General features: G+C 43.9%; 1 protein-coding gene across 12 annotated transcripts in view; it reads left to right on the forward strand.

The window, feature by feature from the left end:
• Positions 1 to 23,331, forward strand: part of ABLIM1 (actin binding LIM protein 1) — a 322,972-nt gene that overhangs the window by 59,732 nt on the left and 239,909 nt on the right. For 6 of the 12 annotated variants that reach the window (XR_012905696.1, XR_012905698.1, XR_012905707.1 and 3 more), the window contains exon 1: positions 15,922 to 16,075. The exons of 1 other annotated variant lie outside the window; for it this stretch is intronic. Coding sequence is in view for 2 of the 11 variants with exons in the window: in XM_075935419.1 (XP_075791534.1) it covers positions 16,030 to 16,075 (46 nt within the window). In the remaining 9 variants the exon portion in view is untranslated. Of the gene's footprint in view, positions 1 to 15,920; positions 16,076 to 23,331 lie in introns of those variants that run through there. 5 more of the 12 variants (XR_012905695.1, XR_012905697.1, XM_075935416.1 and 2 more) reach the window with 2 other exon arrangements.

Consider the following 23,331-nt stretch of genomic DNA (forward strand, 5'->3'; position numbering starts at 1 on the left):
ACCCTTCCTCATCCCCTCTTCTAACACCTCCCTCTACACACCTGCCCTGCCTCTCTCCTCTGGTGCTGGTCTCTCCCCTGCAGGTGTCTGCCCTTCTGCTTCACCCCCAGAATCCCCTGGCACCTGCACCTTCCCTTACCCCTGCACCCTCCTGGTGCCTCTCCCTTCCCTTACTGCCCCTGCCCCCTTTTTCCCTGATGCCCACCCCCTCACCACTCTCTGCCCCATTCCCCTCCTGCCCCTCTGTGCCCTCACATATGACTTGCTCCATCCCCACCTTTCTCATGCCCACCCCTTCTTTTAAGCCTTCTCCCCTCCCCCTCTAGCCCCCAATGCCCTTCCCCTCTCCTCTCCTCTTCCAGTATCACTCTGTCCCCCGTCCCACTAACACCTCCCCTCCTGCCCTTTTCCTCATTGTCTCCACTTCCCCCCACCCGCATTAGTCTCTCCTGCACCCCTGCCCCTTGGTGCCTTCCCCTTTCTTCTCCTGACCTGCCTCCTCTCCCCCACTCAGCACAAGCCCCTTCCTCTCCCACCCCTCCCCCTCACCTCGCCTCATCTCGCCTCCCTTCTGCCTTCCCGTTTGCAGGGCTGGAGTCTGGCAGCCTGGGCTCCAGACCACATGTTGGACCTGGAGCTGAGCCACTCGGTGCTCGCAGCCCTGGCCCATCACAACATGGCTAGTCCCGCCCTAGCGAGGCTCTGCTCCCCCCACACCCCGCTTGGCACGTCTCCTGCAGAGACACGGCTTGGCCATTTTTAAAAACGGCACCGCAATGCCAAGCCGCGCGTGACCCCGCCCCCGGCGCAGCCCCGGCTCCCCCCGACGCTGTCGCCCAGGCTGACAGCTTCCCTTCCCCAGCCGGGGTCAGCTTTCCAGCCTCCTTGCTGGAGTCCCTCAGCCGGGTGGGGTCTTCTGGCAGGGCCGTAAGTGCCGGCAGTGCCCCTACTGGTTCTGGTGCAGAGCACAAGCGTATGCTTCCCCTCCGTGCCGGGACGGCAGAGTGGTGCCCCAGAAAGTGTGGAGCCCTACACAACTGCATACTCCGCATATGCCTAAGGACGACCCTGCTCCAGGCTAAGCATGCCCAACAGAGTCAGAGGGGTGGGGCTTCCTCAGTCTGCAAAGCACAGTTAACCCTTTTGGGGCTGGTGCAGGATAAGTACACCCCATGACCATGGCTATTAAGTGTATTTATTATTCAGCATTAGTATAACAGAAAGTATCACACTCCGAGAGCACTGGAGTCGTGAAATGTGGCCAAGTTATGCCTCTGATCTCCCTTTTGATTACCTTCCAGTAACTTTATTTCCCAGAGGAGCTTAAATCTCTTAGAAGCTGTTTCTAGAAGTTGTCAAGTGTGTTGGCACTGAAGGGGGCACGTTTTATAGTGTGGCAGCTTTCAGTACAGAGTGTAGCCATAATTTACCCCCAAGACAAGTTAATGGAATAGTTTGCTACCAATAGTTGAAAAAGGGCTTCCCATAAAGATGACCCCCACCCCTACGATAAAGCCGTATGGGCTTGATTTGGCTCTCATGATGGTTTTACACATTTATAAATCTATTGAAATCAGTGGAGTTGCTCCTGATTTACACTGGGGTAAGGGAGATCTGAATCAGTCCATAGGTTCTATTATCCATCCACTCCGCAAGCAATCCAGTCTCTAAGATTAGATTTTTAAAGAATGGTGACACTGTTTTTCTGTAGCAGTACAGCTTGTTCAACTAGTTAGTTAAAAACAATTTGGATTGGAAAGTCTTTGAAGCAGAGGCTACCTCTTACTCTTCATTTGTATATTTGGAGCCCCTAATCCTGACCCAGGCTTCTAGAAACTGCTAATTTGTAAATAAATTCATACAAGTCGGACAAAAGTTTAAACTTGATATGCTGGATAACTAGAGTCAGTGCAAGAATTGGAAGAGGCATGGTCAGATCTATAGAATGTGAAGTGGAGTGGTTGGATGAGAGATCCTGGTATCTCTGGGGCCATAGTTTGCATGGACTAGAGGGGGATAGAAAGGAAGAGCTATCAGTGGTAAGGGAAAGTAAAGCTCAGGGTTTCTGGCACAATTTGATCTGTCATAAATTGTGGCTCTAGCAGTGGGCATTGGGACTAAAGAGGCTATATGCTGTAGGTAACACTTAGGAGGAAGATATTTCTGGATTCTTGGGAATGGAATGGCCACTGTAAATGGAATGAATGTTGTAAATTTAGTTTGATGGGATCAGTAGGAGAATTTTCCTGGCACTGAGAAGGTGTGAGAACAATCTGAAATTAACCTGTATGTCTATGATGAATTTAAACCTAGGAAAAAGTCAGGTTTAAAGCTGGAATTAATTCCTAGTTGAAAAAAAAGTGGTGACTCTATAGCAAAGGTAGCTGGAAACTCAGCTTCCTAGAATCTCTGGTCCATATAAATCAGTTTGTAGGGCATAAACAAATGTTCAGGCAGGCTGGGAAGGAGGATTTAAATTTCCAGCGTAGGTGTATGTACCGTAGGTGGTGCCCTGCCTTCCAAACCTCTGAGAGCAAACTCCGTTTAGAAGTTGCATGTCCATATTGGGCTCTCTTCTTGAGCAATGCAGCTGCCCTTGAGTTAGGCTGAGGGTTGCATTTTCTAGTATTTCCTGACTGCCCACTAACAGCCCCATTTGTCAGATAGTTTTACTATCCCCCTTTGTTTGTCATGGCACAAATATGGAACTCACAATAAAAATTAGTGGAATCAATGTGTGGGTGTTTTCATTCATTGTGTATAAATGGGTTGCTACACATGAAGTCAAGTGTCAGCCAAATCTCATTGGCTAGTATTGATTTCTGCCCCTAAAAGTGGACTGTAAATTTTGTTCAGTGGTGGCAAAGGGCCATGGTTCAGAACAGTTTTCTGATTGGTTTGGGTTGGCATAGTATGAAAAAAACAGAAATGAAAGTTATTGCTGGTAGTTTTGGAAGGAAGAAGTGCAATGGAAGTAAGAGCAGCCTAAGAGTTATGCATTTCAATTTTGGACACACATAATCATCTTGGATTACTGAAACAAAGTGTCTAGCTGTACAAAATTCTGCGTACTGTGGCACAGATATAGTGGTGGCTATCAGATCCTCATCTTCCAACTCATTCTGTCCAGGCACTGGTGTAGAGTAGCACTGCAACCTAGATTCTAATGTGGGCACAGGCCACATTTTTCCAAGAGTGAGATTCCGCCATTCTCACTTACGGAATAAGGTAGAGGTGGGCAATAAAATGGCAGCGGTTCACCAGGGCTAGATCCTGGTGGGCCACCACGACTATATTTATCTGCTCCTCTGCAGCTCCCGTTGGCTGCAGGTTGCCATTCCTGGGCAATGGGAGCAGCGGGAAGTGGTGCGGCTCAGGACACCGCTTTCAGCCACTCCCATTGGCCAGGAATGGTGATCCATGGCCAAGGGGAGCTGCAATCGCTCATACTTATGGAAGCAAGGTAAGTATAGTGGTGGGGGTCTTAGCAGATCAGATATGGCCCTCATGCCAGTATTTGCCCATCCCTGGTATAAGGTGTCTTACTCAGCAACGTCCTTCGCTGGTCCAGAGAGTGCTGGATTTTAGAGGTTTAACCTGTATTGTACTGTTCTGATTATTAAAACCAATTGTCTACATCACTTATATGTCAGAGGAATAAGGATGGTCAGCTCTGAGGCCTGAAATGCCTTCATATTCAACTGCCTTATTTAGCTGAAAGGAAGCATATAATTTTGCCAGGTTCCTCAGCAGTTAATGCCCTGAGCCTTTCCATGAGGCTGCAGCCAAGGCAGCTGATGAAGGCATAATAGTACACAAATGTCATGCATTTTATAGCTCTTTGTGCTACATTGCTTTATCTAATCACTGCAATAGGAAGAACTCTTCTTGGTTTGGGGTTGCATTCTGTACATGATGTTTGTAGTAATAACATTTTAATGAAATAACTTTGAATAGGATCTTGCTGGAGGCCAGGATAAATAAAATGGCCTCACAGCACAGAAATAGCAAGGAGATATCATCAGAATATTTGTAGATTAATCCCATCAAGAGCACTCTTGCTGTGCTTCCAGCAGTCAAACATTACACTCTCTTAACTGTTTCAGCTTGCCCCTTCCAGCAGTTTATGGGGCCATGGAGATCTTCCAGTTTGTCTAACTAGCAATGTTTGCTATGAGATGATAAGCACAAGAGTGATGAAATATTTTAAAAATAATAATTTTGTCTTTCCCACTTGATTTTTTTTCAGTTTACAACAGCCCCATCAGATAAGTCTGCACTTAAAAATCTGCCACATTTGATCCTAGCCACCGGATTAGGGTTGCCAGATGGTTGAAACAAAAACACCCAACACCCCTCCCCCCAAAAAAAAACACTGGGGAAAAATTCTGTTGAAGGGGGAAAAAAGGGAAGGGGAGAAGACCAAAGTTGTTGAGAGAAAAAAAAAAGAAAAAAAAAGGACTCCACAGACTTATTAATCCAAATAAATAAATAAATAAAACAGCATTAAAACAGCATGTCCCTTTTAAGAGTGAGTGCAGGGGAGCAGTTGAACACTGAGGCTGTCTCTACACTGGGCCACTTATTCCGGAAAATCAGCCGCTTTTCTGGAATAAGCTGCGAGCTGTCTATACTGGCCCTTGAATTTCCGGAAAAGCAACGATGCTCTACTGTACAAAATCAGCCGCTATTCCGGAAAAACTATTCTGCTCCCGCTCGGGCATAAGTCCTTATTCCAGAACACTGTTCCAGAAAAGGGCCAGTGTAGACAGCTCAGTAGTCTTTTCCGGAAAAAAGCCCCGATCGCGAAAATGGCAATCGGGGCTCTTTTCCAGAAAAGCGCGTCTACATTGGCCACAGACGCTTTTCCGGAAAAAGGGCTTTTCCGGAAAAGCAGCCTGCCAATGTAGACGCTCCTTTTCCGGAAAAACTGAAAACGGAATAGTATTCCGTTTTAAGCATTTCCGGAAATTCATGCCAGTGTAGACACAGCCTAAGACTTTGCTTTCCTTAGGTCTTTTGACCGGCAGCCTCGGGGAACCAGGTAAGCATGTGGACTGGGGTCGGGAGGCTGGGAGTGTTGGGGGCTGGAGGGAGGCTTGCGGGGGGGAGGGGGAGGAGGTTAGGGTGGGCGCTGAGTGTTTGTAGGGTTGCCAGGTGCCCGGCATTTTCGCCTCTTGTCCGGGGAAAAATTCAGAGAATACCAGACATTTCAGGTGTCCAGTATTCTCTGAATTTTTGTACCGGACAGGAAGCGAAAATACCGGACTGTCCGGGTGAATACCGGACACCTGGCAACCCTACACCAGATTGGGACTCACACGATCTAAGTTCTAATTCCTGGCTTGGTTGTTCACCTGGTAGATGACCTGGGACAAGTCACTTTGCCTTTCTGTGTCAGTTTTCCTGCCCATCCTTTCTCTGTCTTATTTAGATGGTAAGCTCTTTGGGGCAAGGACGTCTTCCTTTGCACGACCTTGACCTCAAAATAGTACAGGCAGTCCCCGGGTTACGTACAAGATAGGGACTGTAGGTTTGTTCTTAAGTTGAATCTGTATGTAAATCAGAACTGGCGTCCAGATTCAGCCGCTGCTGAAACTGACCAGTGGCTGACTACAGGAAGCCCGAGGCAGAGTTGCTCTGCCCTGGGCTTCCTGGAATCAGCCGCTGATCAGTTTCAACAGTAGCTGAATCTGGACGCCAGTTCCGACTTATATACAGATTCAACTTAAGAACCGCAGGCGTCCCCAAGTCAGCTATTGCTGAAACTGATCAGCGGCTGATTCCAGGAAGCCTGGGGCAGAGCAACTCTGCCTTGGGCTTCGTGTAGTCAGCCGCTGGTCAGTTTCAGCAGTGGCTGACTTGGGGACGCCTGGGGCAGAGCAGCTGGGGTCCTCCGCGGCTGGCCATGCTGGGCCCCCCCAGCAGACCAGGGAGACGTGGAGCAGCTTTTCTCGCCCCGGAGGACACGGGCAGTGGAACCGCGGTGCGTCTGGGCGGTCCTGCCGCCCGCATCCTCCAGGGCGAGAAAAGCCCCATTCGTAAGTGCGGATCCGACATAAGTCGGATCCGCGTAACCCGGGGACTGCCTGTAGTAAAAATAGCTCTGCTCATCTTTCTCCTCAGCCAGTGCCACCAACAGTTGCTCCGTGTGAGGAGAGTCATCAAGCACTGTACTCCTTGTAACACATTCCTAATAACGTGATGGCTCAGCCATTGTTTTCTATAATGGGTGCCAAATTCTGTGACCTTGTCTGCTCACGTTGGACAGCTATATGCCACAATTATTGGGGGCAAGATGATGACTATCATGTTTAATATGTCAGTGTCAGACAAGGCAGATTAAGCATGGACCCTGATTTAAAAACTAGAACATTTCTTTGCTTGCTATTTCTTCCCTTTCCTGTTTTGTAGACAGAGATTTCTCCCTTCCTCATTTCTTATGAAAATGGTCGTAGCATCACCCCGGTGAGGTAGGGAAGGAGTGTTTCTAGGGATTACAGAGATTAACTGGTTAACCTGCGGCCTGGCCATGCTGGAGCAGCCCTTTGCCCGACACAGGTGGAGGGCTGCTCCAGTCTGTTTGGGCTCAGCGCCCCGTGCTGCAAGCGGGCTAGAGCAGCTTCCCCCTTCTGTGTGGTATGGTGCGCTTGGCCTGGCCAGAGCAGTCCCCGACTGCAGTGGGGGCTATACCAGCATGGTCAGGCATGCTATGCTGTGGGTGGCGGGGAGGGGACACTGCAGCTTGCCCAGTCCTGCAGCACCACGCTGTGGGTTGGGGGGTGTCCCAGCCTGGTTGGGCCCTCTGCCTACCTACGTTTCAGTGGTTAACTGGTTAAACATAACATTTAACCAGTTGAGTGATTAAAACAGGATTTCACATCCCTAATTGTTGGCTCCCATATATATTGACTTGCTCAAGGTCAGACAGGAAGTTTGAAGCGGAAAGGGGAGTTCAACCCACGTCTCAAGTTATCTTGTTGAAGAGTTTATTGGTTAAATATCCTAAATGCCTTTCTCTGCATTACTGATCCCGCTAGACGTATTCACACTGAAGGAGGGAACTTTCCATAGCTACTTACCTTTCACCATTGTTGCTATGGGTTGATCATCTTTTTACATTTTTACCCGGTTTTTCACGTGGAAATAGGCTTATATTTCCAGACGATCTTCCCCCTTGCCCAGGCACTGACCTAATCCTGCATTGTTCCAAACCGAGTTTCAATCCAAGAAAAACAAAACAAAACATGTTTTCATCAACATTTAAAGAAAAATGGAAACCCTTCCTGAATAATAAGTTTTTCTGAAACGCGTGCTCTCATTTGCAGTGGTACATTTAGGGGCCTAGTCTGGAAAACACATATATAAACATGTACATTTACTCAGATGTTTCCATTAGATTAGATCCTATTTTATGGTAACTGAGAAGATAGTGTGCTACTTACTTTTTAACTAGTACCTATCTTTGGTCCTAACTACCTGACACCATTCATCCTTTTCAAGGTTTTCTCTGTTGCTCCTGCTGATTCTGCAGCAACAGCTTGATCCAAGGTGTTAAATGGGGTTTGGATCGGGCTCCAAATAAGCTAGGGTAATTTGTGATCAAATCATGGATATATTCTTTCTCAATGGCAGAATGGCTAATTTTTTTTCCTCGGGAGTTGTTATTTAGACTCTGGATGACAGTCTCAGCCAGGCTACCACCGTATTAAGGTAGGTAACATTTTGGACCTTTTAAAATTGATCTTTGAAATTAATTTTTTTAAAGGCAAAAATTGAACAGATTCTGGTGTAGCACTACCTGCAATACAGATTTTTTAATTAACTCTCCAACACACATAAGACGATGACTTATTTTTTTTAAACCTTAGGACCTGTTTCCTTTATATCTCATATTCCCTGCTTTAAACATTCACACTAGTGGAAAAGGGAAAAAATTAGGAACCAGAACCTCAGCTGCTATACATTGGCATAGCTTCACTGGCGTCATCTTATTAGGAAGGAAATTTTTTTGTGCAAATGCAATGGAGATACAATGCTTTACACCACCTGAGGATCTTGTCCCGACCTATTATTTCCAAAGGCTTGTTAAATATAATTGGATATAATAAATGTTACTCCTTGAACCAAAGCCCTTTCCTTCCCCAAAGTAAGAGGCACTTGCTTAATCGACAAGATGCCAGTAGTTGAAGAGAATTACAGAGCAGTTAACTAAGGAGAGAATTTTAATAAGTGCTCTTTTGTTTCTTGGCAACAGAAAACATATGACGGAAGAGTGGCTGCCAAACGTCTTATCTGTGTGTTATCCAGTTGTGATCCTTTGTTTGGCGCCTGGGTTCAGAGCCAAGGCAAGGGAAAGCAATCAGTATCAGTGAGTTCCCAGGCTGCACTGAGGCACTGAAAAGCAGCAGGCAAATTTTTGTAGCTTAGCAAACACTTACAGTATTTTTGTAAACCACAGAACAATAAACTAAATCCCTATAAACAGTGTAGCAGAAGACGAGCATTTTAGTCTTGAGTTTAGAGTTCTAAGTGTCTGGAGTAGAACACATGGATTTCCTGGAATCATAGGGTACGTCTAAACTACATGGCTCCGTTGATGGAGCCATGTAGATTAAGCAGGACGACAAAGGGAAATGGAGTGGTGATTTAAATAATCGCTGCTTCATTTAAATCAAAATGGCCGCTGCGCTGTGCTTGTATCTTCCATAGATTTGTGGGTGCTGGGCTCTTTAAAAAATTAGGAGCCTAAGTACAGATTTAGGCTGACCAACCTGATTGCCTTCTATGACAAGTATCAGAGGGGTAGCCGTGTTAGTCTGAATCTGCAAAAGCGACGAGGAGTCCTGTGGCACCTTATAGACTAACTGAAGTGTAGGAGCATAAGCTTTCGTGGGCAAAGACCCACTTCGTGCATGCATCTGACGAAGTGGGTCTTTGCCCACGAAAGCTTATGCTCCTACACTTCAGTTAGTCTATAAGGTGCCACAGGACTCCTCGTCGCTTTTTCTATGACAAGGTAACTGGCTCTGTGGACATGGGGAAGGCAGTGGACGTGATGTACTTTGACCTTAGCAAAACTTTTGATACGGTCTCCCACGTAATTCTTGCCAGCAACTTAAGGAAGCATGGATTGGATAAATGTACTATAAGGTGGATGGAAAGCTGGCTAGATTGTTGGACTCCATGGGTGGTGATCAATGGCTTGATGTCTGGTTGGCGGTCGAAATCAAGTGGTTGGTTTGAAGGCTGGTTTTGTTCAACATCTTTATTAATTACCTGGATGAGGGGATGGATTGCACACTCAGCAATTTTGCAGATGGCACTAAGCTTGGAGGAAAGATAGATACATTGGAAGGTAGGGACAGGATGCAGAGTGACCTAGACAAATTTCAGGTTTGGGCCAAAAGAAAACTGATGAGGTTCGACAAGGACAAGTGCAGAGTCCTGCCCCTGGGAGAGAAGAATCCCAAGCACTGTTACAGACTGGGCACCGACACGCTAAGCAGCAGTTTGTCAGAAAAGGACCTGGGGATTACAGTGGATGAGAAGCAAGATATGAGTCAACAGTGTGCCCTTGTAGCCAAGAAGGCTAATGTTATAGTAGGGTGCATTAGGAGGAACATTGCCAGCACATGTAGGCTACGTATAGACTACATCCCTTTTTCGTAAAAGGGATGTAAATTAGACGTATCACAATTGCTAATGAAGTGAGGATTTAAATCTCCCCCCGCTTCATTAGCATAAAAATGGCTGCCACTTTTTTTCCGCACGGAGCTTTGTCGGAAAAAAGCGCCAGTCTAGACGCTGATCTTGTGGAAAATAAAGCCTTTTCCGAAAGATCCCTATGAAATATTTCATAGAGGGATAAGGGATCTTTCAGAAAAGGCTTTATTTTCCGCAAGATCAGCGTCTAGACTGGCGCTTTTTTCCAACAAAGCTCCGTGTGGAAAAAAAGCGGCAGCCGCTTTTATGCTAATGAAGCGGGGGGGGGGAGATTTAAATCCCCGCTTCATTAGCAATTGCGATACGTCTAATTTACATCCCTTTTACGAAAAAGGGATGCAATTTAGACACAGCCGTAGAGAAGTGACTATTCCCCTTTATTCAGCACTGGTGAGGCTACATCTAGGCTGTGTCTAGACTGGCAAGTTTTTCCGCAAAAGCAGCTGATTTTGCGGAAAAATTTGCCAGCTGTCTACACTGGCCGCTTGAATTTCCGCAAAAGCACTGACAATCTCATGTAAAATCATCAGTGCTTTTCCGGAAAAACTATGCTGCTCCCATTTGGGCAAAAGTCTTTTTCCGAAAGACTTTTGCCCAAAAGGGCCAGTGTAGACAGCATAGTACTGTTTTCCGCAAAAAAGCCCCGATCGTGAAAAAGGCGATCGGGGCTTTTTTGTGGAAAACCGCGTCTAGATTGGCCATGGACGCTTTTCCGCAAAAAGTGCTTTTGCGGAAAAGCATCCTGCCAATCTAGATGCGCTTTTCCGAAAATGCTTTTAACGGAAAACTTTTCCGTTAAAAGCATTTTCGGAAATTCATGCCAGTGTAGACGTAGCCCTAGAGTATTGTGTCCAGTTCTGCTCTCCTTCCCCATTACAGAAAGGATATGGATGCATTGGAGAGGGTCCAGCAGAGGGCAACGTAAATGATTAGGGGGCTGGAACATATGACTTACAAGAGGCTGAGGGATTTGAGCTTGTTTAGTCTGCTGAAGAGAAGAGTGAGGGGGGATTTGATAGCAGCCTTTAGCTTTCTGAAGGAAGGTTCCAAAGAGGTTGGAGAGATGCCATTCTCCGTAGTGACGGATGGCAGAACGAGGAGCAATGGTCTCAAGTTTCAGTCAGGGAAGTCTAAGTTGGATATTAGGAAAACCTATTTCACTAGGAGGGTGGTGAAGCTCTGGAATGGGTTACTTGGGGAGGTGGTGGAATCTCTGTCCCTAGAGGTTTTTAAGTCCTGGTTTGACAAAGCCCCAGCTGGGATGAGTTTGTTGGGGTTGGTCCTGATTTGGACAAGGGGTTGGACTCGGTGACCTCCTGAGTTCTCTTCCAATCCTTTGATCCTATGATTTAAAGGCCTAACTTTAGGCAGCACGACTTGAAAATTTTTGCTTCTGTGCCTCAGTTTTCTTTGTAAAATGGAACAATAATACTGACCTACCTCACAGGAACATTGCAAGGTTTAATTATTGTTTTTAAAACACTTTGAGATCCTTGGATGGAATATTTCCTCTAAGAATAGGCATTTTCTGACATGTCCTTGGCCAAAATTCTTGTTTAGTGAGCTATTTATGAGCAGACATCTGCGCTTCACCTGAATGTAAGTGGTGCTATATTAAAATAGGAATCCTTGAAATCCTAGCTATAGTTTTAAGTGCCCCAGTATCCATTAGGTTGAAAGGTTCAATATTAATGTAAAATATTATCATTAGGATGCAGTTAGCAAAGCACAGGAAATGAGCATCTGACTATATTTTTAAGCTGTCTAAATTGTCAAAACAGTTTTATTATTTCAGAGCTCTAAAATATGTGGTCACCATGGTTCTAAACACTCACATTTGAAAATGTTTTCTGTAGAAAAAAGTCTAATGAAACTACTATAAATGTTGTCTCTTAATGTACATCTGAAAGAGGCACCATCTGTGGTCAATAGGCAGTGATGTTACAGTAGACAGAGAATGTTCTAGACCTGTGGTGTCCAACACACTAGCCACATATCGCTATTGTGCATGTAGAGTGTCACTAGTTGGCTTGAACAATGTGGCTGTTTGGCTGGTTGAGTGTGGCTAGTTCACTATAGTGGCTGCTGCTTCAGAACTGGTTGACACCACGATTCTACAGAAGCGGCGAGGAGTCCTGTGGCACTTTATAGACTAACTGAAGTGTAGGAGCATAAGCTTTCGTGGGCAAAGACCCACTTCATCAGATGCATGTAGTGGAAATTTCCAGGGGCAGGTATAAATATGCAGGCCAGGATCAGGCTGGAGGTGACGAGGTGGATCCAATCAAGGAGGATGAGGCCCACTATTAGTAGCTGAGGATCACACTTGAAAGCAGCACATGAAGAGAACATTGGCAGCCCGGGAGTCCACAGCTGAGCCTGAAAGGTGAAGAAAGCTGTTGGCAGATGCACTAAGTAAGAGTGTGCTTATAATTAACATACTGTCATTTGCTAGTCTTGCTGCTCTCACTAATGCTCTCACTACTGCTGTTTGCCATCCCCAATACCCAATAAAATGCCTATTACTGCCCCCTGTATGGGTCTCCAGGGCCATTATACAAAATTTCATTGGACAAGTGACACAAAGTGAAGAGATAAGGAGAAAAATGGTGTGAGAGCAGTATAAGGAAGCTCTCTTATAAGATGTCCTGTTGCTCTTTTAAAGTCATATTCTCAGATAGCCTGGGCCTCAGAAAATCTGGGTTTTGGCTCTGCAACATATTTCTTCTGTACTCTTGAGCAAATCCTCTAATCCACCTCATGCTTCAGTTCCTGGTCTGTAATATGGAGATGAGACCTCTCTGCCTCACAGGGGTGTTTTGAGGACAGAATCCTTTTTAGAGTCTTACGCACTCAGATGGCTACAGAAGCATCTAGATAGACAGTCTGGGAGGATATCGGCTAGGGCCTCGAGTAAAGCAGTTTAGAGGTTCTACTGCTCAGCTGGAACGACAAGAGTAAGTTAGTCAGTAATTTCTTTCAGATCGCCATTAAGAGTAATGGAAAGTGCCTGCATATTGGAGCCAAGAGAGATCAGAATGGTGTCAAAATTGGCCTAGCCACTCTGTCTTCTGGCATCTAGGAATTTGTTTGTGAGGCTGCCTGCCCCCACTGGGACTATGTTACATCCAAAAAATACATTAAATGAACATTAAGGTTGCAGAGGTAAGCACCCCAAAGATTTGCTTGTGCAGCCTTAATTCAGCCCCACTATGCATATAATAGTCTTTAATTTCAGTTCCACCATCCCCTTTTGCTTCTTTTCTCCCTACCCTGAGTTCCCCGTGTTCCCCACCCCTCATTAGGCTTCTGCCTTCTAAGTCAGGCTGTCCTGGTTTACCTAGATGCAAGCAGCAGAAGCTTTGAGAGAAGCACAGGAGAGATATTCTACCTGGTCTCATCTCTAGCACCTGGCACGTCTGTGTCACCGAACATCAATTGCAGGGAAAGTCCTGCTCAGTCCGTGCAGCCCCTGGGATGGAGCATGCTCATTCAGTCTGTGGGAATGGTGCATGTGCAGCCTGGATACGCACAGTTATGTGGGCCTGGAGCATGCTTATCACAGACAGACTCTTCGGAGAACTAGAAGCTAGACTCTATTGAGCATGTGCAAACCATATTTCCCCCCCCCTAAGGCTCGTAATTTGGCCAAATTTGAGTGATTTGTCATAGGAACAGTAGAAAGCAGATGCCTCACATCAGAGTGATGTGCCTGCCAAATTTCAAGTCCCTGCTCCATAACATTGAGCTAGAGCTGCTAAAATACATTCTGAGAATGAATTTCTTAATGTGGGCAAAACAATGTATTTTCCCCTCATCTGATCTTGGCAACAGCGAAAATATTTTTACTGAAAACATCCATAAAGATCACTCTGAAACAGCTATGCAGCATAGAAAACATCAGCATAAATTATTAAAGTTTGACAGAGTTATAGGCACCAATAAATTTGCTAACTTGCATAACTGTCCATTATATATCTGCTTCCCTCTGAGATGAGCATTTCAGTGACTGAGATTTGTGTGGAAAGGTTTTTGGGCATGGTACTGCCTGTTAAGTGTAAGATACTGGTTACTGGACTGTGGGTATTGTCCCCTCTTGCATGCTTTGTACAGTACTGTATCAGGGTGCATTAGCATGTCCTATAACAATATGATAGACTCATTGCTAGTATTGGTTTGGGAGCAGGCTTAGTTGTATAACATATAGGGTGCATCTAGACTACAAGAATGTAAATGAAGGAAATTGAAAATGCAAATGAAGTGAAGATTTACAAATCTCACACTTCATTTGCATAATTGCATCCGATCGCTTTTTCGAAAGTTTTTTTCGGAAAAAAAAAGCGGCGTATGTGGTTCTTTCGAAAAAAACCCAACCCTTTTTTGAAAGAACCCTCTAACCTAATTTTTTCAGGAATAAGGTTTCTTTTGAAAAAGGGTTTTTTTAAAAGAACTGTGTCAACTGCTTTTTTTTTTTAAAAAAAACCCTTTTTTGAAAAAGCAATTGGACGTGATTATGCAAATGAAGCGTGAGATTTGCAAATCTGTGCTTCATTTGCATTTTCGATTTCCTTCATGTACATGGCTCTTTTAAAAGAGGAATATAGTCTAGATGCACCCATATATATATATATATTGACATCAAATAATTTTGGGGACAGGGGCAACAAAGCTACAAAGAGAAGAATACAACCAAGTGGACAGATTACAGGACTAGGCACCAGGAATTCAGTAGTCTGAATGACGACCCTCATGCACACTGAAGAGCCTCAGTACACTGAAGAGTACTTATTTAGCCCTCTTCACTAGTATCTGAGAACCTGATCCCAAAAGCTGCTAAACAATAAAGTGTGGCAAATGCCCAGCAACTCCAGGGGTTGGGAATTCACAGTCTCTTTAAATGGGGATAATTATACTTGGTTACCTCATAAGGGTGGCAGTAGGATTAATTAGATAATGTGTGTGAAGCACTTTGATGATCAAAAGGGCACTGGAAGAGACAGAGAACTATCACTCCTCCCTCTTTTCCCCACCCCCTCAAACATTTCTTCTGGGATACTCATTTTCAGACAAACACATAAAAGCTTGAAGTGAGTGAACGCCCTGTCTCGTGTTGTACTTGCATTCACATGGTATCAGAAAACAACATATGAAGTCAGAGGCAAAGCATGGCAGACTGCAAGTAAAAGGTGTACAGACAATTTGTGTGTGTGTGACAGTGTATATGTAAGAGAAAGTGTGAGACCCTGTGTATGTATTTGACAGTCTAGCTGAGAAGATGAGAGGTCAGGGAGGAAAAATGAAGTTCAAAGTTCAGGAAATTAAATGTTTGATCTAGTGTTAGAAGCAGAGAATTACACATTGTTGGTGGAGCCCTTAATGGATACAGAAATTGATATCTACATCTGCACCTGCAAAAATGACCTGTGAATATCCACATCCACACCTGTGGATATAAAGCAGATATCCACAAATTTGCAAACTTCTAGATACAAAATGAGTATCTTCATCTGTGTCTGCAAAAATGAGCCTCTGGTATCCACATCAGATACCTGTGAATATAAGGTGGATATCTGTGGATTTGCGGGACTCTAAACATTGGTCAAAATCTGGATTTATCTACTCCTACTCAGAGTATGTGGTGTATTTGTTGGCATCTTTTCAAAACACATTTGGAGGAGAAGTAGCAGCAGAGCCCCCGCCCAGCATGTTTTGGTGCCAGGATGAGAGTCTATAAAATGTACAGGTAATCTGGTTTGTATGCTAGGCAGGGGAGGGGATGGGTGGGACTAGAAACATAATTTCCCAAGAGCTGCACTCAACATGCGTCTTCTTTCTTCCTAAGGAATAGTGTGGTAGAAATGGGGCCCAGAGAACTCTGCAGACTCTTGGAGTAGAACAGGTGGTGGCCAAGTCTACGTTTAGAATAATCTTTTATGGTGATTTAGGATCTTTTTGGATGAAAGCTGCTATTTAAAAGGAAGCTGTTGTCACTGTTACTCTAGTTAGCTATTGCTTCCAGATGAGCCATAAAATGGAAAATGTAATGCATTTAGAAAGGTGCACTGTGCCATCATCCAGAATGACTAAGTGGACTTAAGGAGGAAAATTCTCTCTCTTCCTTTAAACTGTTTGAGAGCCCAGGCACTCCCTGTTTGACAGGGCCACTCCCTTCAGTGCTACTCAGCCCACAAAATATTAGGAGTAAAGGCTGCTGGAGATCCCGGTCTTTCCTCCGGCTTGCCACCTTGCTCTACTCAGTCAGAGAAGCAGTAGCTGTGGAAACATTACTGCTTGAGAGCACAAATGGAACTACAAGTACCAGCACAGCATAACTCTGGAAACTGCAAAGGTCTGTCCCAAGGTATCTCTGCTGTGTAAACATCTCGTGATAAATTTTATAGTTTCAGTTGTATAAAAGACTTTGCTGTTAATTTTCACAGACGGGAAACAGCCTGAGGAAGTTCTGTTGAACAGAGCTTGGTTTATACATTAATTAAGCTATTTTTCTTCGTGTTTCTTGATGGAATCTGTAAACAACTGGTCCCGTTCCTAGCCCTGCTGTTTTTTATCACAGCTAGACTTTAAGTTGTATGTTTGAATTTTCTCCCTTAAACAGATTTTTAAAGGGATATTGGGCAGCTGTCCTTGAGAGCAACACTGTCCCTTCCTGCACAGGTGTTGGAAGTCTTATTACTCTAGAAGTGCCAGCATGTACCTGCTACTTAAGAGTTACAAAGAGATGAGCGTTCCTGGGCTCTGTTTTAAGAATAGCAAATGAAAGTTGGTTGATCAACAGTTCTTGCTGATAGGCGGAGCATACAGATATCTACTTCCTTTTCTCTATGCACAGAGACTCATTGCTCCCGAGAGACCCACAATAACCTCAATTGCCTTCTGCCTGTAACCCTATTAAAAGGGGAAGGATAGCTTTTTAAAATATATACTCATTGTTCAGCTGTGATTGTGCTAGTTATTGTACCTGGCCAGTGACGTGGAGCCTACCAACTTGAGGAATAAGAGCTGTAAGGATTGCATACTTGGAATGAAAACTTTTCTGGGCCTGGACTGCTTTTATTTGTATTTAGTAGTAGCAACACCAAACACATGGGACTTCACAAATAATACATCACTGGTGTGCTTGTTTCACAGCTGCTATTTGCCTTTGTGGGAGTGAGGCTATAAAGAGTGTATGTGTATGTATATCACGTATTAACATAGTATGCCTGTGTACATACTGCTCTTCTCTCTAAGCAGGTATGTTGTGAATGGGTGGAATTTACTGTGAGTAGGTGGAGCTTTAATCTACTGTCAGTCTGGGCCCACTGTAGATTAAAACCTCTGCTTTCCCATTGCTCCAATCAGAAGAGAATTATGATTTCCTTCCCTGTACTGCTGCTGGGTCAGTGCACGTCTGCGCTATCAGTTAGTCAGGACTAGAAGGAAATTGATGAGTTAAAAATCTAATGTACAGTTTGGACCTCCCTGGCCTGGCAGATTCAGAAACCTGACTGGTCCTCGATGAGGGATTTCGTTGGACTAGGGGAGATAATTTCTGCTCCCCTGCTGCCAGCCCCATCCCCCGCCTTGCCATCCCACTGGGCTTCCACCCACTCCCCCGCAGTCCAGCTTTGCCAAATGCCAAGCTTTCCAATTCATCCGCTCCCCCCCCCCCCCCCCCGAAGCTTCCCAGCTCCCCCACCCATCCCAGGCAGCCTAGCTAGGCTGCCCCACCAAGCTCCCACCTGCCCTCATCCAGGGCCCAGCTGGGCCATGTGCTGGGCTTCTGCCCCATCACTGTATTGCACTGCCCCCCCCCCACCCCCCGTTTCCCCATTTCTGTCCCACAGTGCACTAGGACTCTCTGATCCTGGAACATCTATAGTCCTGCCTAACCATGGATGTTGCCAGACCAAGAGTCTTAGTTTACAGAGGTGCAACCTGTATATAGAAAAACAACGAGGAGTCTTGTAGCACCTTATAGACTAACAGATTTATTTGGGCATAAGCTTTTGTGGGTAGAAACCACTTTGTCAGATGTATCTGTTAGTCTTTAAGGTGCCACGGAACTCCTTGTTGTTTGTGCAGATACAGGCTAACCCGGCTACCCCTCTGAGACTAATATATATGGTTACTGATTGTTATGTTTGGTTCTCATTTCAAGTAGCTGGGGAGTAAAAACAGACTAGGGTGTTATATTATGTCCCGTTTCACACACTCGTTCTCACCCACTAGCAGAATAGTTCAGTTTGTTTTGCAAAACTTCTATTTTGCATCTGACCTTGTCTTGCTTTAGTGATAATCCAGTAAGCAGCTAAGGAAATATTGAAGACTTTAGAAAGTCTCACAGAATCAGTTGATTGGTTTTGGGGAATATTTTGTAAAGCTTTGGAATACACAAAAAGCAGGGTTGCAAAATCATAATAGGTTGATTTTGTAGCTCATTCATACTTAAAGGGAAATAACGGGAAGCTGCCAAGCTAATTCCAGATTGAAAATGTGCATGACATATGTTTATAACATACGGGTTTCCACTGATAAGCACTTAAGCTGGTCAGCACCTCTTTTAACTGATTCATCTGAAAATATTTCCAAGGAATGCGAGATGACGCTCATGAGCCAGTTTTCATTAGTAGACTTTTTAAAATTACCTTTTTATTTGCTTTCTTGTGGACCTGATCCTGTGTTATATTAGGAAAAGACGTCATTGAAATGGAATAGCCTGTACAAGCATGTGACTTACCAAAGTGGAGGATGAAATGCAGAGGGTTTTGACACTGATCATTTGTTTGTATGGTTCTTTGTCAGTCTATCTGATGTACAGTGATGATCATAGCAGAGGTGGGGAAAAATGAGCTTTTCTTTTGGGATTGAGGGGGCTTCTTTTCATTTTGCTCCCCAACTAGAAATAAACTGTTTTCACCACTCTCATTTGTTTAAATAAAACAGAAAAATTGAAAATGTCTGTTGTGGGAATATGTGCCTAGATACCTGGGTGATGGCACATCATGTTAACTGGAGGGTGAGAGAGTCTCAGACAAACAGGTGAAGCAAAAAGAGTTAAAAAAATTGTCTCCCATAGCACAGTGAGAGCCACCTCCATCTTATGTATTCAAAAATGTAATTAGAAATACCTGGTATTGGCCACTGTTGGAAGACAGGACACTGGACTAGACTAGATGGACCATTGGTCTGACCCCATGTGACCATTCTAATACTCTTATACAGAGCTTGGATGTATTTGCCCCCTCCCAGGCCTGACACAGGCCTCAGGCATCCTGATGGAGACTTGCTCTCTGCAGAGTTAGTAACAAAGTAAGAATATACAGTACAATTTAAACCTGACCAGTGTCCATTAAGAGACTTGTCACAAGATGTCAGAACATGATGTTATTAGAGCTAAGTGGGTTTAATAGTGACTTAATTTTCTATTTTTTTAAATTTAGCAATAAGATACAGTGTTCCTGTCAGTTAATTGCTAAGTTACCTGCCAAAATAAACTAAAGTTTTTAAGTGCCTGAATAGCCCCTGGAATCATTACTAGAGCTGCCTTCCACTACTGAAATCTGAAACGGCGCCGGGTTGTTCTCCTTTTTTTGCAGTTGTGACTCATTGGCTTCAAAAACTTCTCTCATGATTTCAAAGGGGCAATTAAACTGGTGCCAGTTTTGACTAGTCTGTGGCATGCCAAGATCATTGCAATAGGAAAAAAGTGGACAACTGTACCGGACCAATACAACTTATTATCAAGGGTCTTGAAGAACTGATAAGTTAGTTTTGCAAGCTACCACCATTTTAGGTGCTGCCTGATAATATGCTGCCACTATCCTATGTCATTCTGTTCCTTAAATGTAATTAATTGAATGTAATTGGAAATCTTGCCCCTGCTATGTCCATGTGCCTGCAAGGGTCCTGACTTGTGTTTCCTCTGTATGAAATATAGTCTCTCTCTAAAGAAAGAAGCCAATAACATAGATATCATCTTGCTAAGCTATCACTCTTCTGGCTTTTTAAGATAATGGATCACTGCTGGGTGTGCGCTGCTGATGTGTTAATTAGAAGATAGCACTGACCATAAAAGAAAGGTCTCAGCAGTACTGTCAGATTCATTTAATTATGAGACAAAGAGAAGCCAACACAGCATATTTAAAGCTGCTTTTAGTAGTAATGTTGGCAGTGGATGAGTTGGTCTGATGTCATTTTTGGCAGCCCGGAGCAGGGCCCTGATTTCTGCCACATAGAAAGGTAACCTCCTGTTCTCAGTTTTGTTTTTGACAGACTTTGACTCAAAGATTGCTTTAGGCCTCTCTTGGACACTTAACTTCCTCAGGGCTCCACGCACTAATTTATGTGTCCTAGCTTAGCCTGTAACTGATTGCAAGTGTCATCCCATAAGGGATGCTGGAGAGAATGATGATCTTGGTGCACTGATGAGAAACATTTGAGTCTTGTTGTGAGAGTGTATGTGTTAGTTCTTTACCTCTGTAACAGGAAGCCTGTCATGGGGAATGGATGGAGAATACTCTAGTCAGAGCGAAGCAGAGAAAGTGGCTTTAGGGACAACACTGTTTCCTTATTCTGATAAAATTCCATGTTCAGTGTTTGAATCAAGTGACCTTTTTCTGTGATTCTTTATCACTTGTCACATGACACCATTAGGAGAGTGAATACAATAGCATGTGGCTTGTTTTAATGTGAGGTAATGGCAAGGGTGGAGTTTCCTTCATTATATGCCACTTTGAAAGCTCTTGAATAGAACAGCATGTATTTTTATAAAAGCACAAAAAATGAGTCCAGAGACCAAGACAACACTCAGACTTCAACCCTGCCGATCCTGTCATATCACAAATTATTTCTGTCCCAGAGCTGCTGTAAAATGTTCCTTTTTCATCTGGGAAGAAACATTTCTACAAAGAGTCTCTACTCTTCATTGGAGAGAAAGGGTCAAAATCCCAGAGGAGGAAAGTAAAGAAAAATATCTAATTTAAAGGAATTAATTCCGTCTTCTTCGTCTCTATTCATTTTCATCACTTCATGCACGCCCTTTTTTGGCTGTATGAATGTATAATATGATAGGGTGATATCTTGGTGAACAATTCCTAACATTTAAATCCTGGCCTCATTAGCATAAACATGGCTGCCGCTTTTTTTCAAAACGGAGTTTTTTCGAAAAAACCCAGCAGTCTAGATGTGGATCTGTTGAAAATAAACGCTTTTTCGACAGATCCTGTATTCCTCAAAAAATGAAGTTTACAGGATCTGTCGAAAAAGGCTTTATTTTTGACAGATCCGCATATAGAGTGCAGGTTTTTTTAAAAACTCTGTTTAGAAAAAAAGCAGCAGCCATGTTTATGCTAATGAGGCACTGGATATTTAAATCCCGGCTTCATTAGCAATTTCAACGTGCCTAATCTACATCTCTCTGTCGACAGAGAGGTGTAGTCTAGGCACACTCTGGACGTCTTTTTTTGGGGAAAAAGCAGGTATCATATCTAATATCAAAGAGCTGTTGGCTTTCTCTGTATCCCATCCTTTCTACCTATGCCCTAATCTTGTAGATACTTAGGCCAGCTCTACACTAGGCGGTGATGTCGAACTAAGTTATGCAACTCCATCTATGTGACTAGTGTAGCTGGAGCAACATACCTTAGTTTGACTTACTGTGGCATCCCTACTGTGGGGGGTTGACAGGAGAAGCACTCCCGTTGATTCCCCCTACTCTTGTCACTCTGGTGGAGTACTTGAGTCAGCGGGAGCATGATCAGCAGTTGATTTAGTGGGTCTTTACTAGACCCACCAAATTGACCTTCTGGGAGATCCATTTCCACAGTGGTAAATGTAGACAAGGCTTAAGGCACATGTTTAACTTTAAGCAAGTGAGCATTTGCACCAAAGTCAATAGGAATATTCATGTGCTTCAAGTGAAATGAATTCTAGAATCATAGTTTAGATTTCAAGTGTTTTGGGGCAGAGCAATCTTTAATGCAGTTGTAACCACCACCAAGGTGGATTTGAACCTGGGACCTCAGGAGCTGACTATAGGAGCCTCTACCCTCTGAGCTAAAAGCTAGTGGGTTCCTAGCCCATGCTGTAGTGGTCTCTTGATCTTAATGTTGTAGTGGTCTAGGTGCCACTTGCAGTACTCAGTAACCACACTAGGTGTGTGGGTTACACAGTATTTTGCACAGCACTGAATACATTATTGGCACTCAGATAATACTGCAAAATCCATCTTCGAATGATGAAAGTGCACTGACCTTCTGCAATTGGAACTGCAGAATTGTATAATTCTGCAAAATGTATGGTGCAGTATTCTTGGCATTTCAGATCAATACATTTAGTCTTTAATTACACTGCCGGGAAATAAAGTGCTGAGTCACATAATCTTATTGTTGTAACAACCCAATAGGCTCATCCATTAGTGCACACTCTGTCCTTTTGTGTCCAAAAATAGTTTGGAGTAGAGATTATTTTTTTCAAGGCAGACTACACTAAAATACACATTTTGAGATGATAAAAAGCAAGGGAAACAGGATTCCATTTAATCAATATCTATTATCATAACCTGACTAACTCTGCTCTCTTCTAGTAGTAGCAGCAACCAGCCTAGTAATGATTTTGCTCTTCAGGGGCAGAATAATTGAACCATGATAAAAATAGAATTCCCAGATCATAGCAACTGTATAGAATGAGTTATCTCTGCCTCATCATGTAACTTGGTCCTTAGAGGGAAAAGAGCAATTTGAATGTTAAATAACAGCCAGAATCAGAAAATTAAAAGAAAATCTAATAATGAAATACCAGAAAGTAATTAAAAGCAAGGAAAGGAGGGCACTGCCGCTTTTCTTTTCCTAGTTGAAATGTCACTTTCTGGTGCTCTTCAGAGCCAAATACGGTACTTGTATGGCCTCCATGAATACAGTGTCTGACTCCCAGTTTCTGAAGTGTTTGATTATCCTCACAACATTTTCTCCAACATAGGGCAGTGTCATTATCTCCATTTTACAGATGGGGACTTGAGGCATGGAAAGATTTGCACGTGTTGTGTTTGGAATCTGTGGGAGAGCAGAGAACTGAACCCAGGTTTCTCAAGTCAACACCTAAATCACTGGGGAAGTCTTCTTCTCTTACCAGCTCTGGTTAAGAATTTGGGAAGATGAAGACAGAAGGAGTTCTGTGAGGCCATCAGAGAATGAAACCTTACGTTCAAAGATATTTTGGTGCCTAACTCCCATTGAGTTCAACAGGGTTTAGGCACCCAAATCTTTCTGGGGATAAAGGTCTATGAGCTTTGCAATTGACTTAATAGGGAGTAGGATGGCCCCCTCCCCCACTGAGCTATTCTGGAAGCAGCAGTAATTATCCCAGTGGATATTAGCAGTGTTCTTCACCAGAAAAAGTGTTTCAAAAGCCAGACATACAGCACCACAGAAATGAAAACACTTCTGTGGCAGCAGCCAGCCAGTGAACTGAATGGCAAGCAAATATCTTGGCCAAGAACACCCAAACAAAGGCTTATTCTTACCAGAAGTGCTGTGAACTCTTTAAAGCCAGTTCAGGCTAAGCAGAATCTCTGTTTCATTGTTTCTTTGAAAGAGGGCCGTACCC

The sequence above is a fragment of the Pelodiscus sinensis genome, chromosome 8 (assembly GCF_049634645.1).
Source record: "Pelodiscus sinensis isolate JC-2024 chromosome 8, ASM4963464v1, whole genome shotgun sequence".
NCBI lineage: Eukaryota > Metazoa > Chordata > Testudines > Trionychidae > Pelodiscus > Pelodiscus sinensis.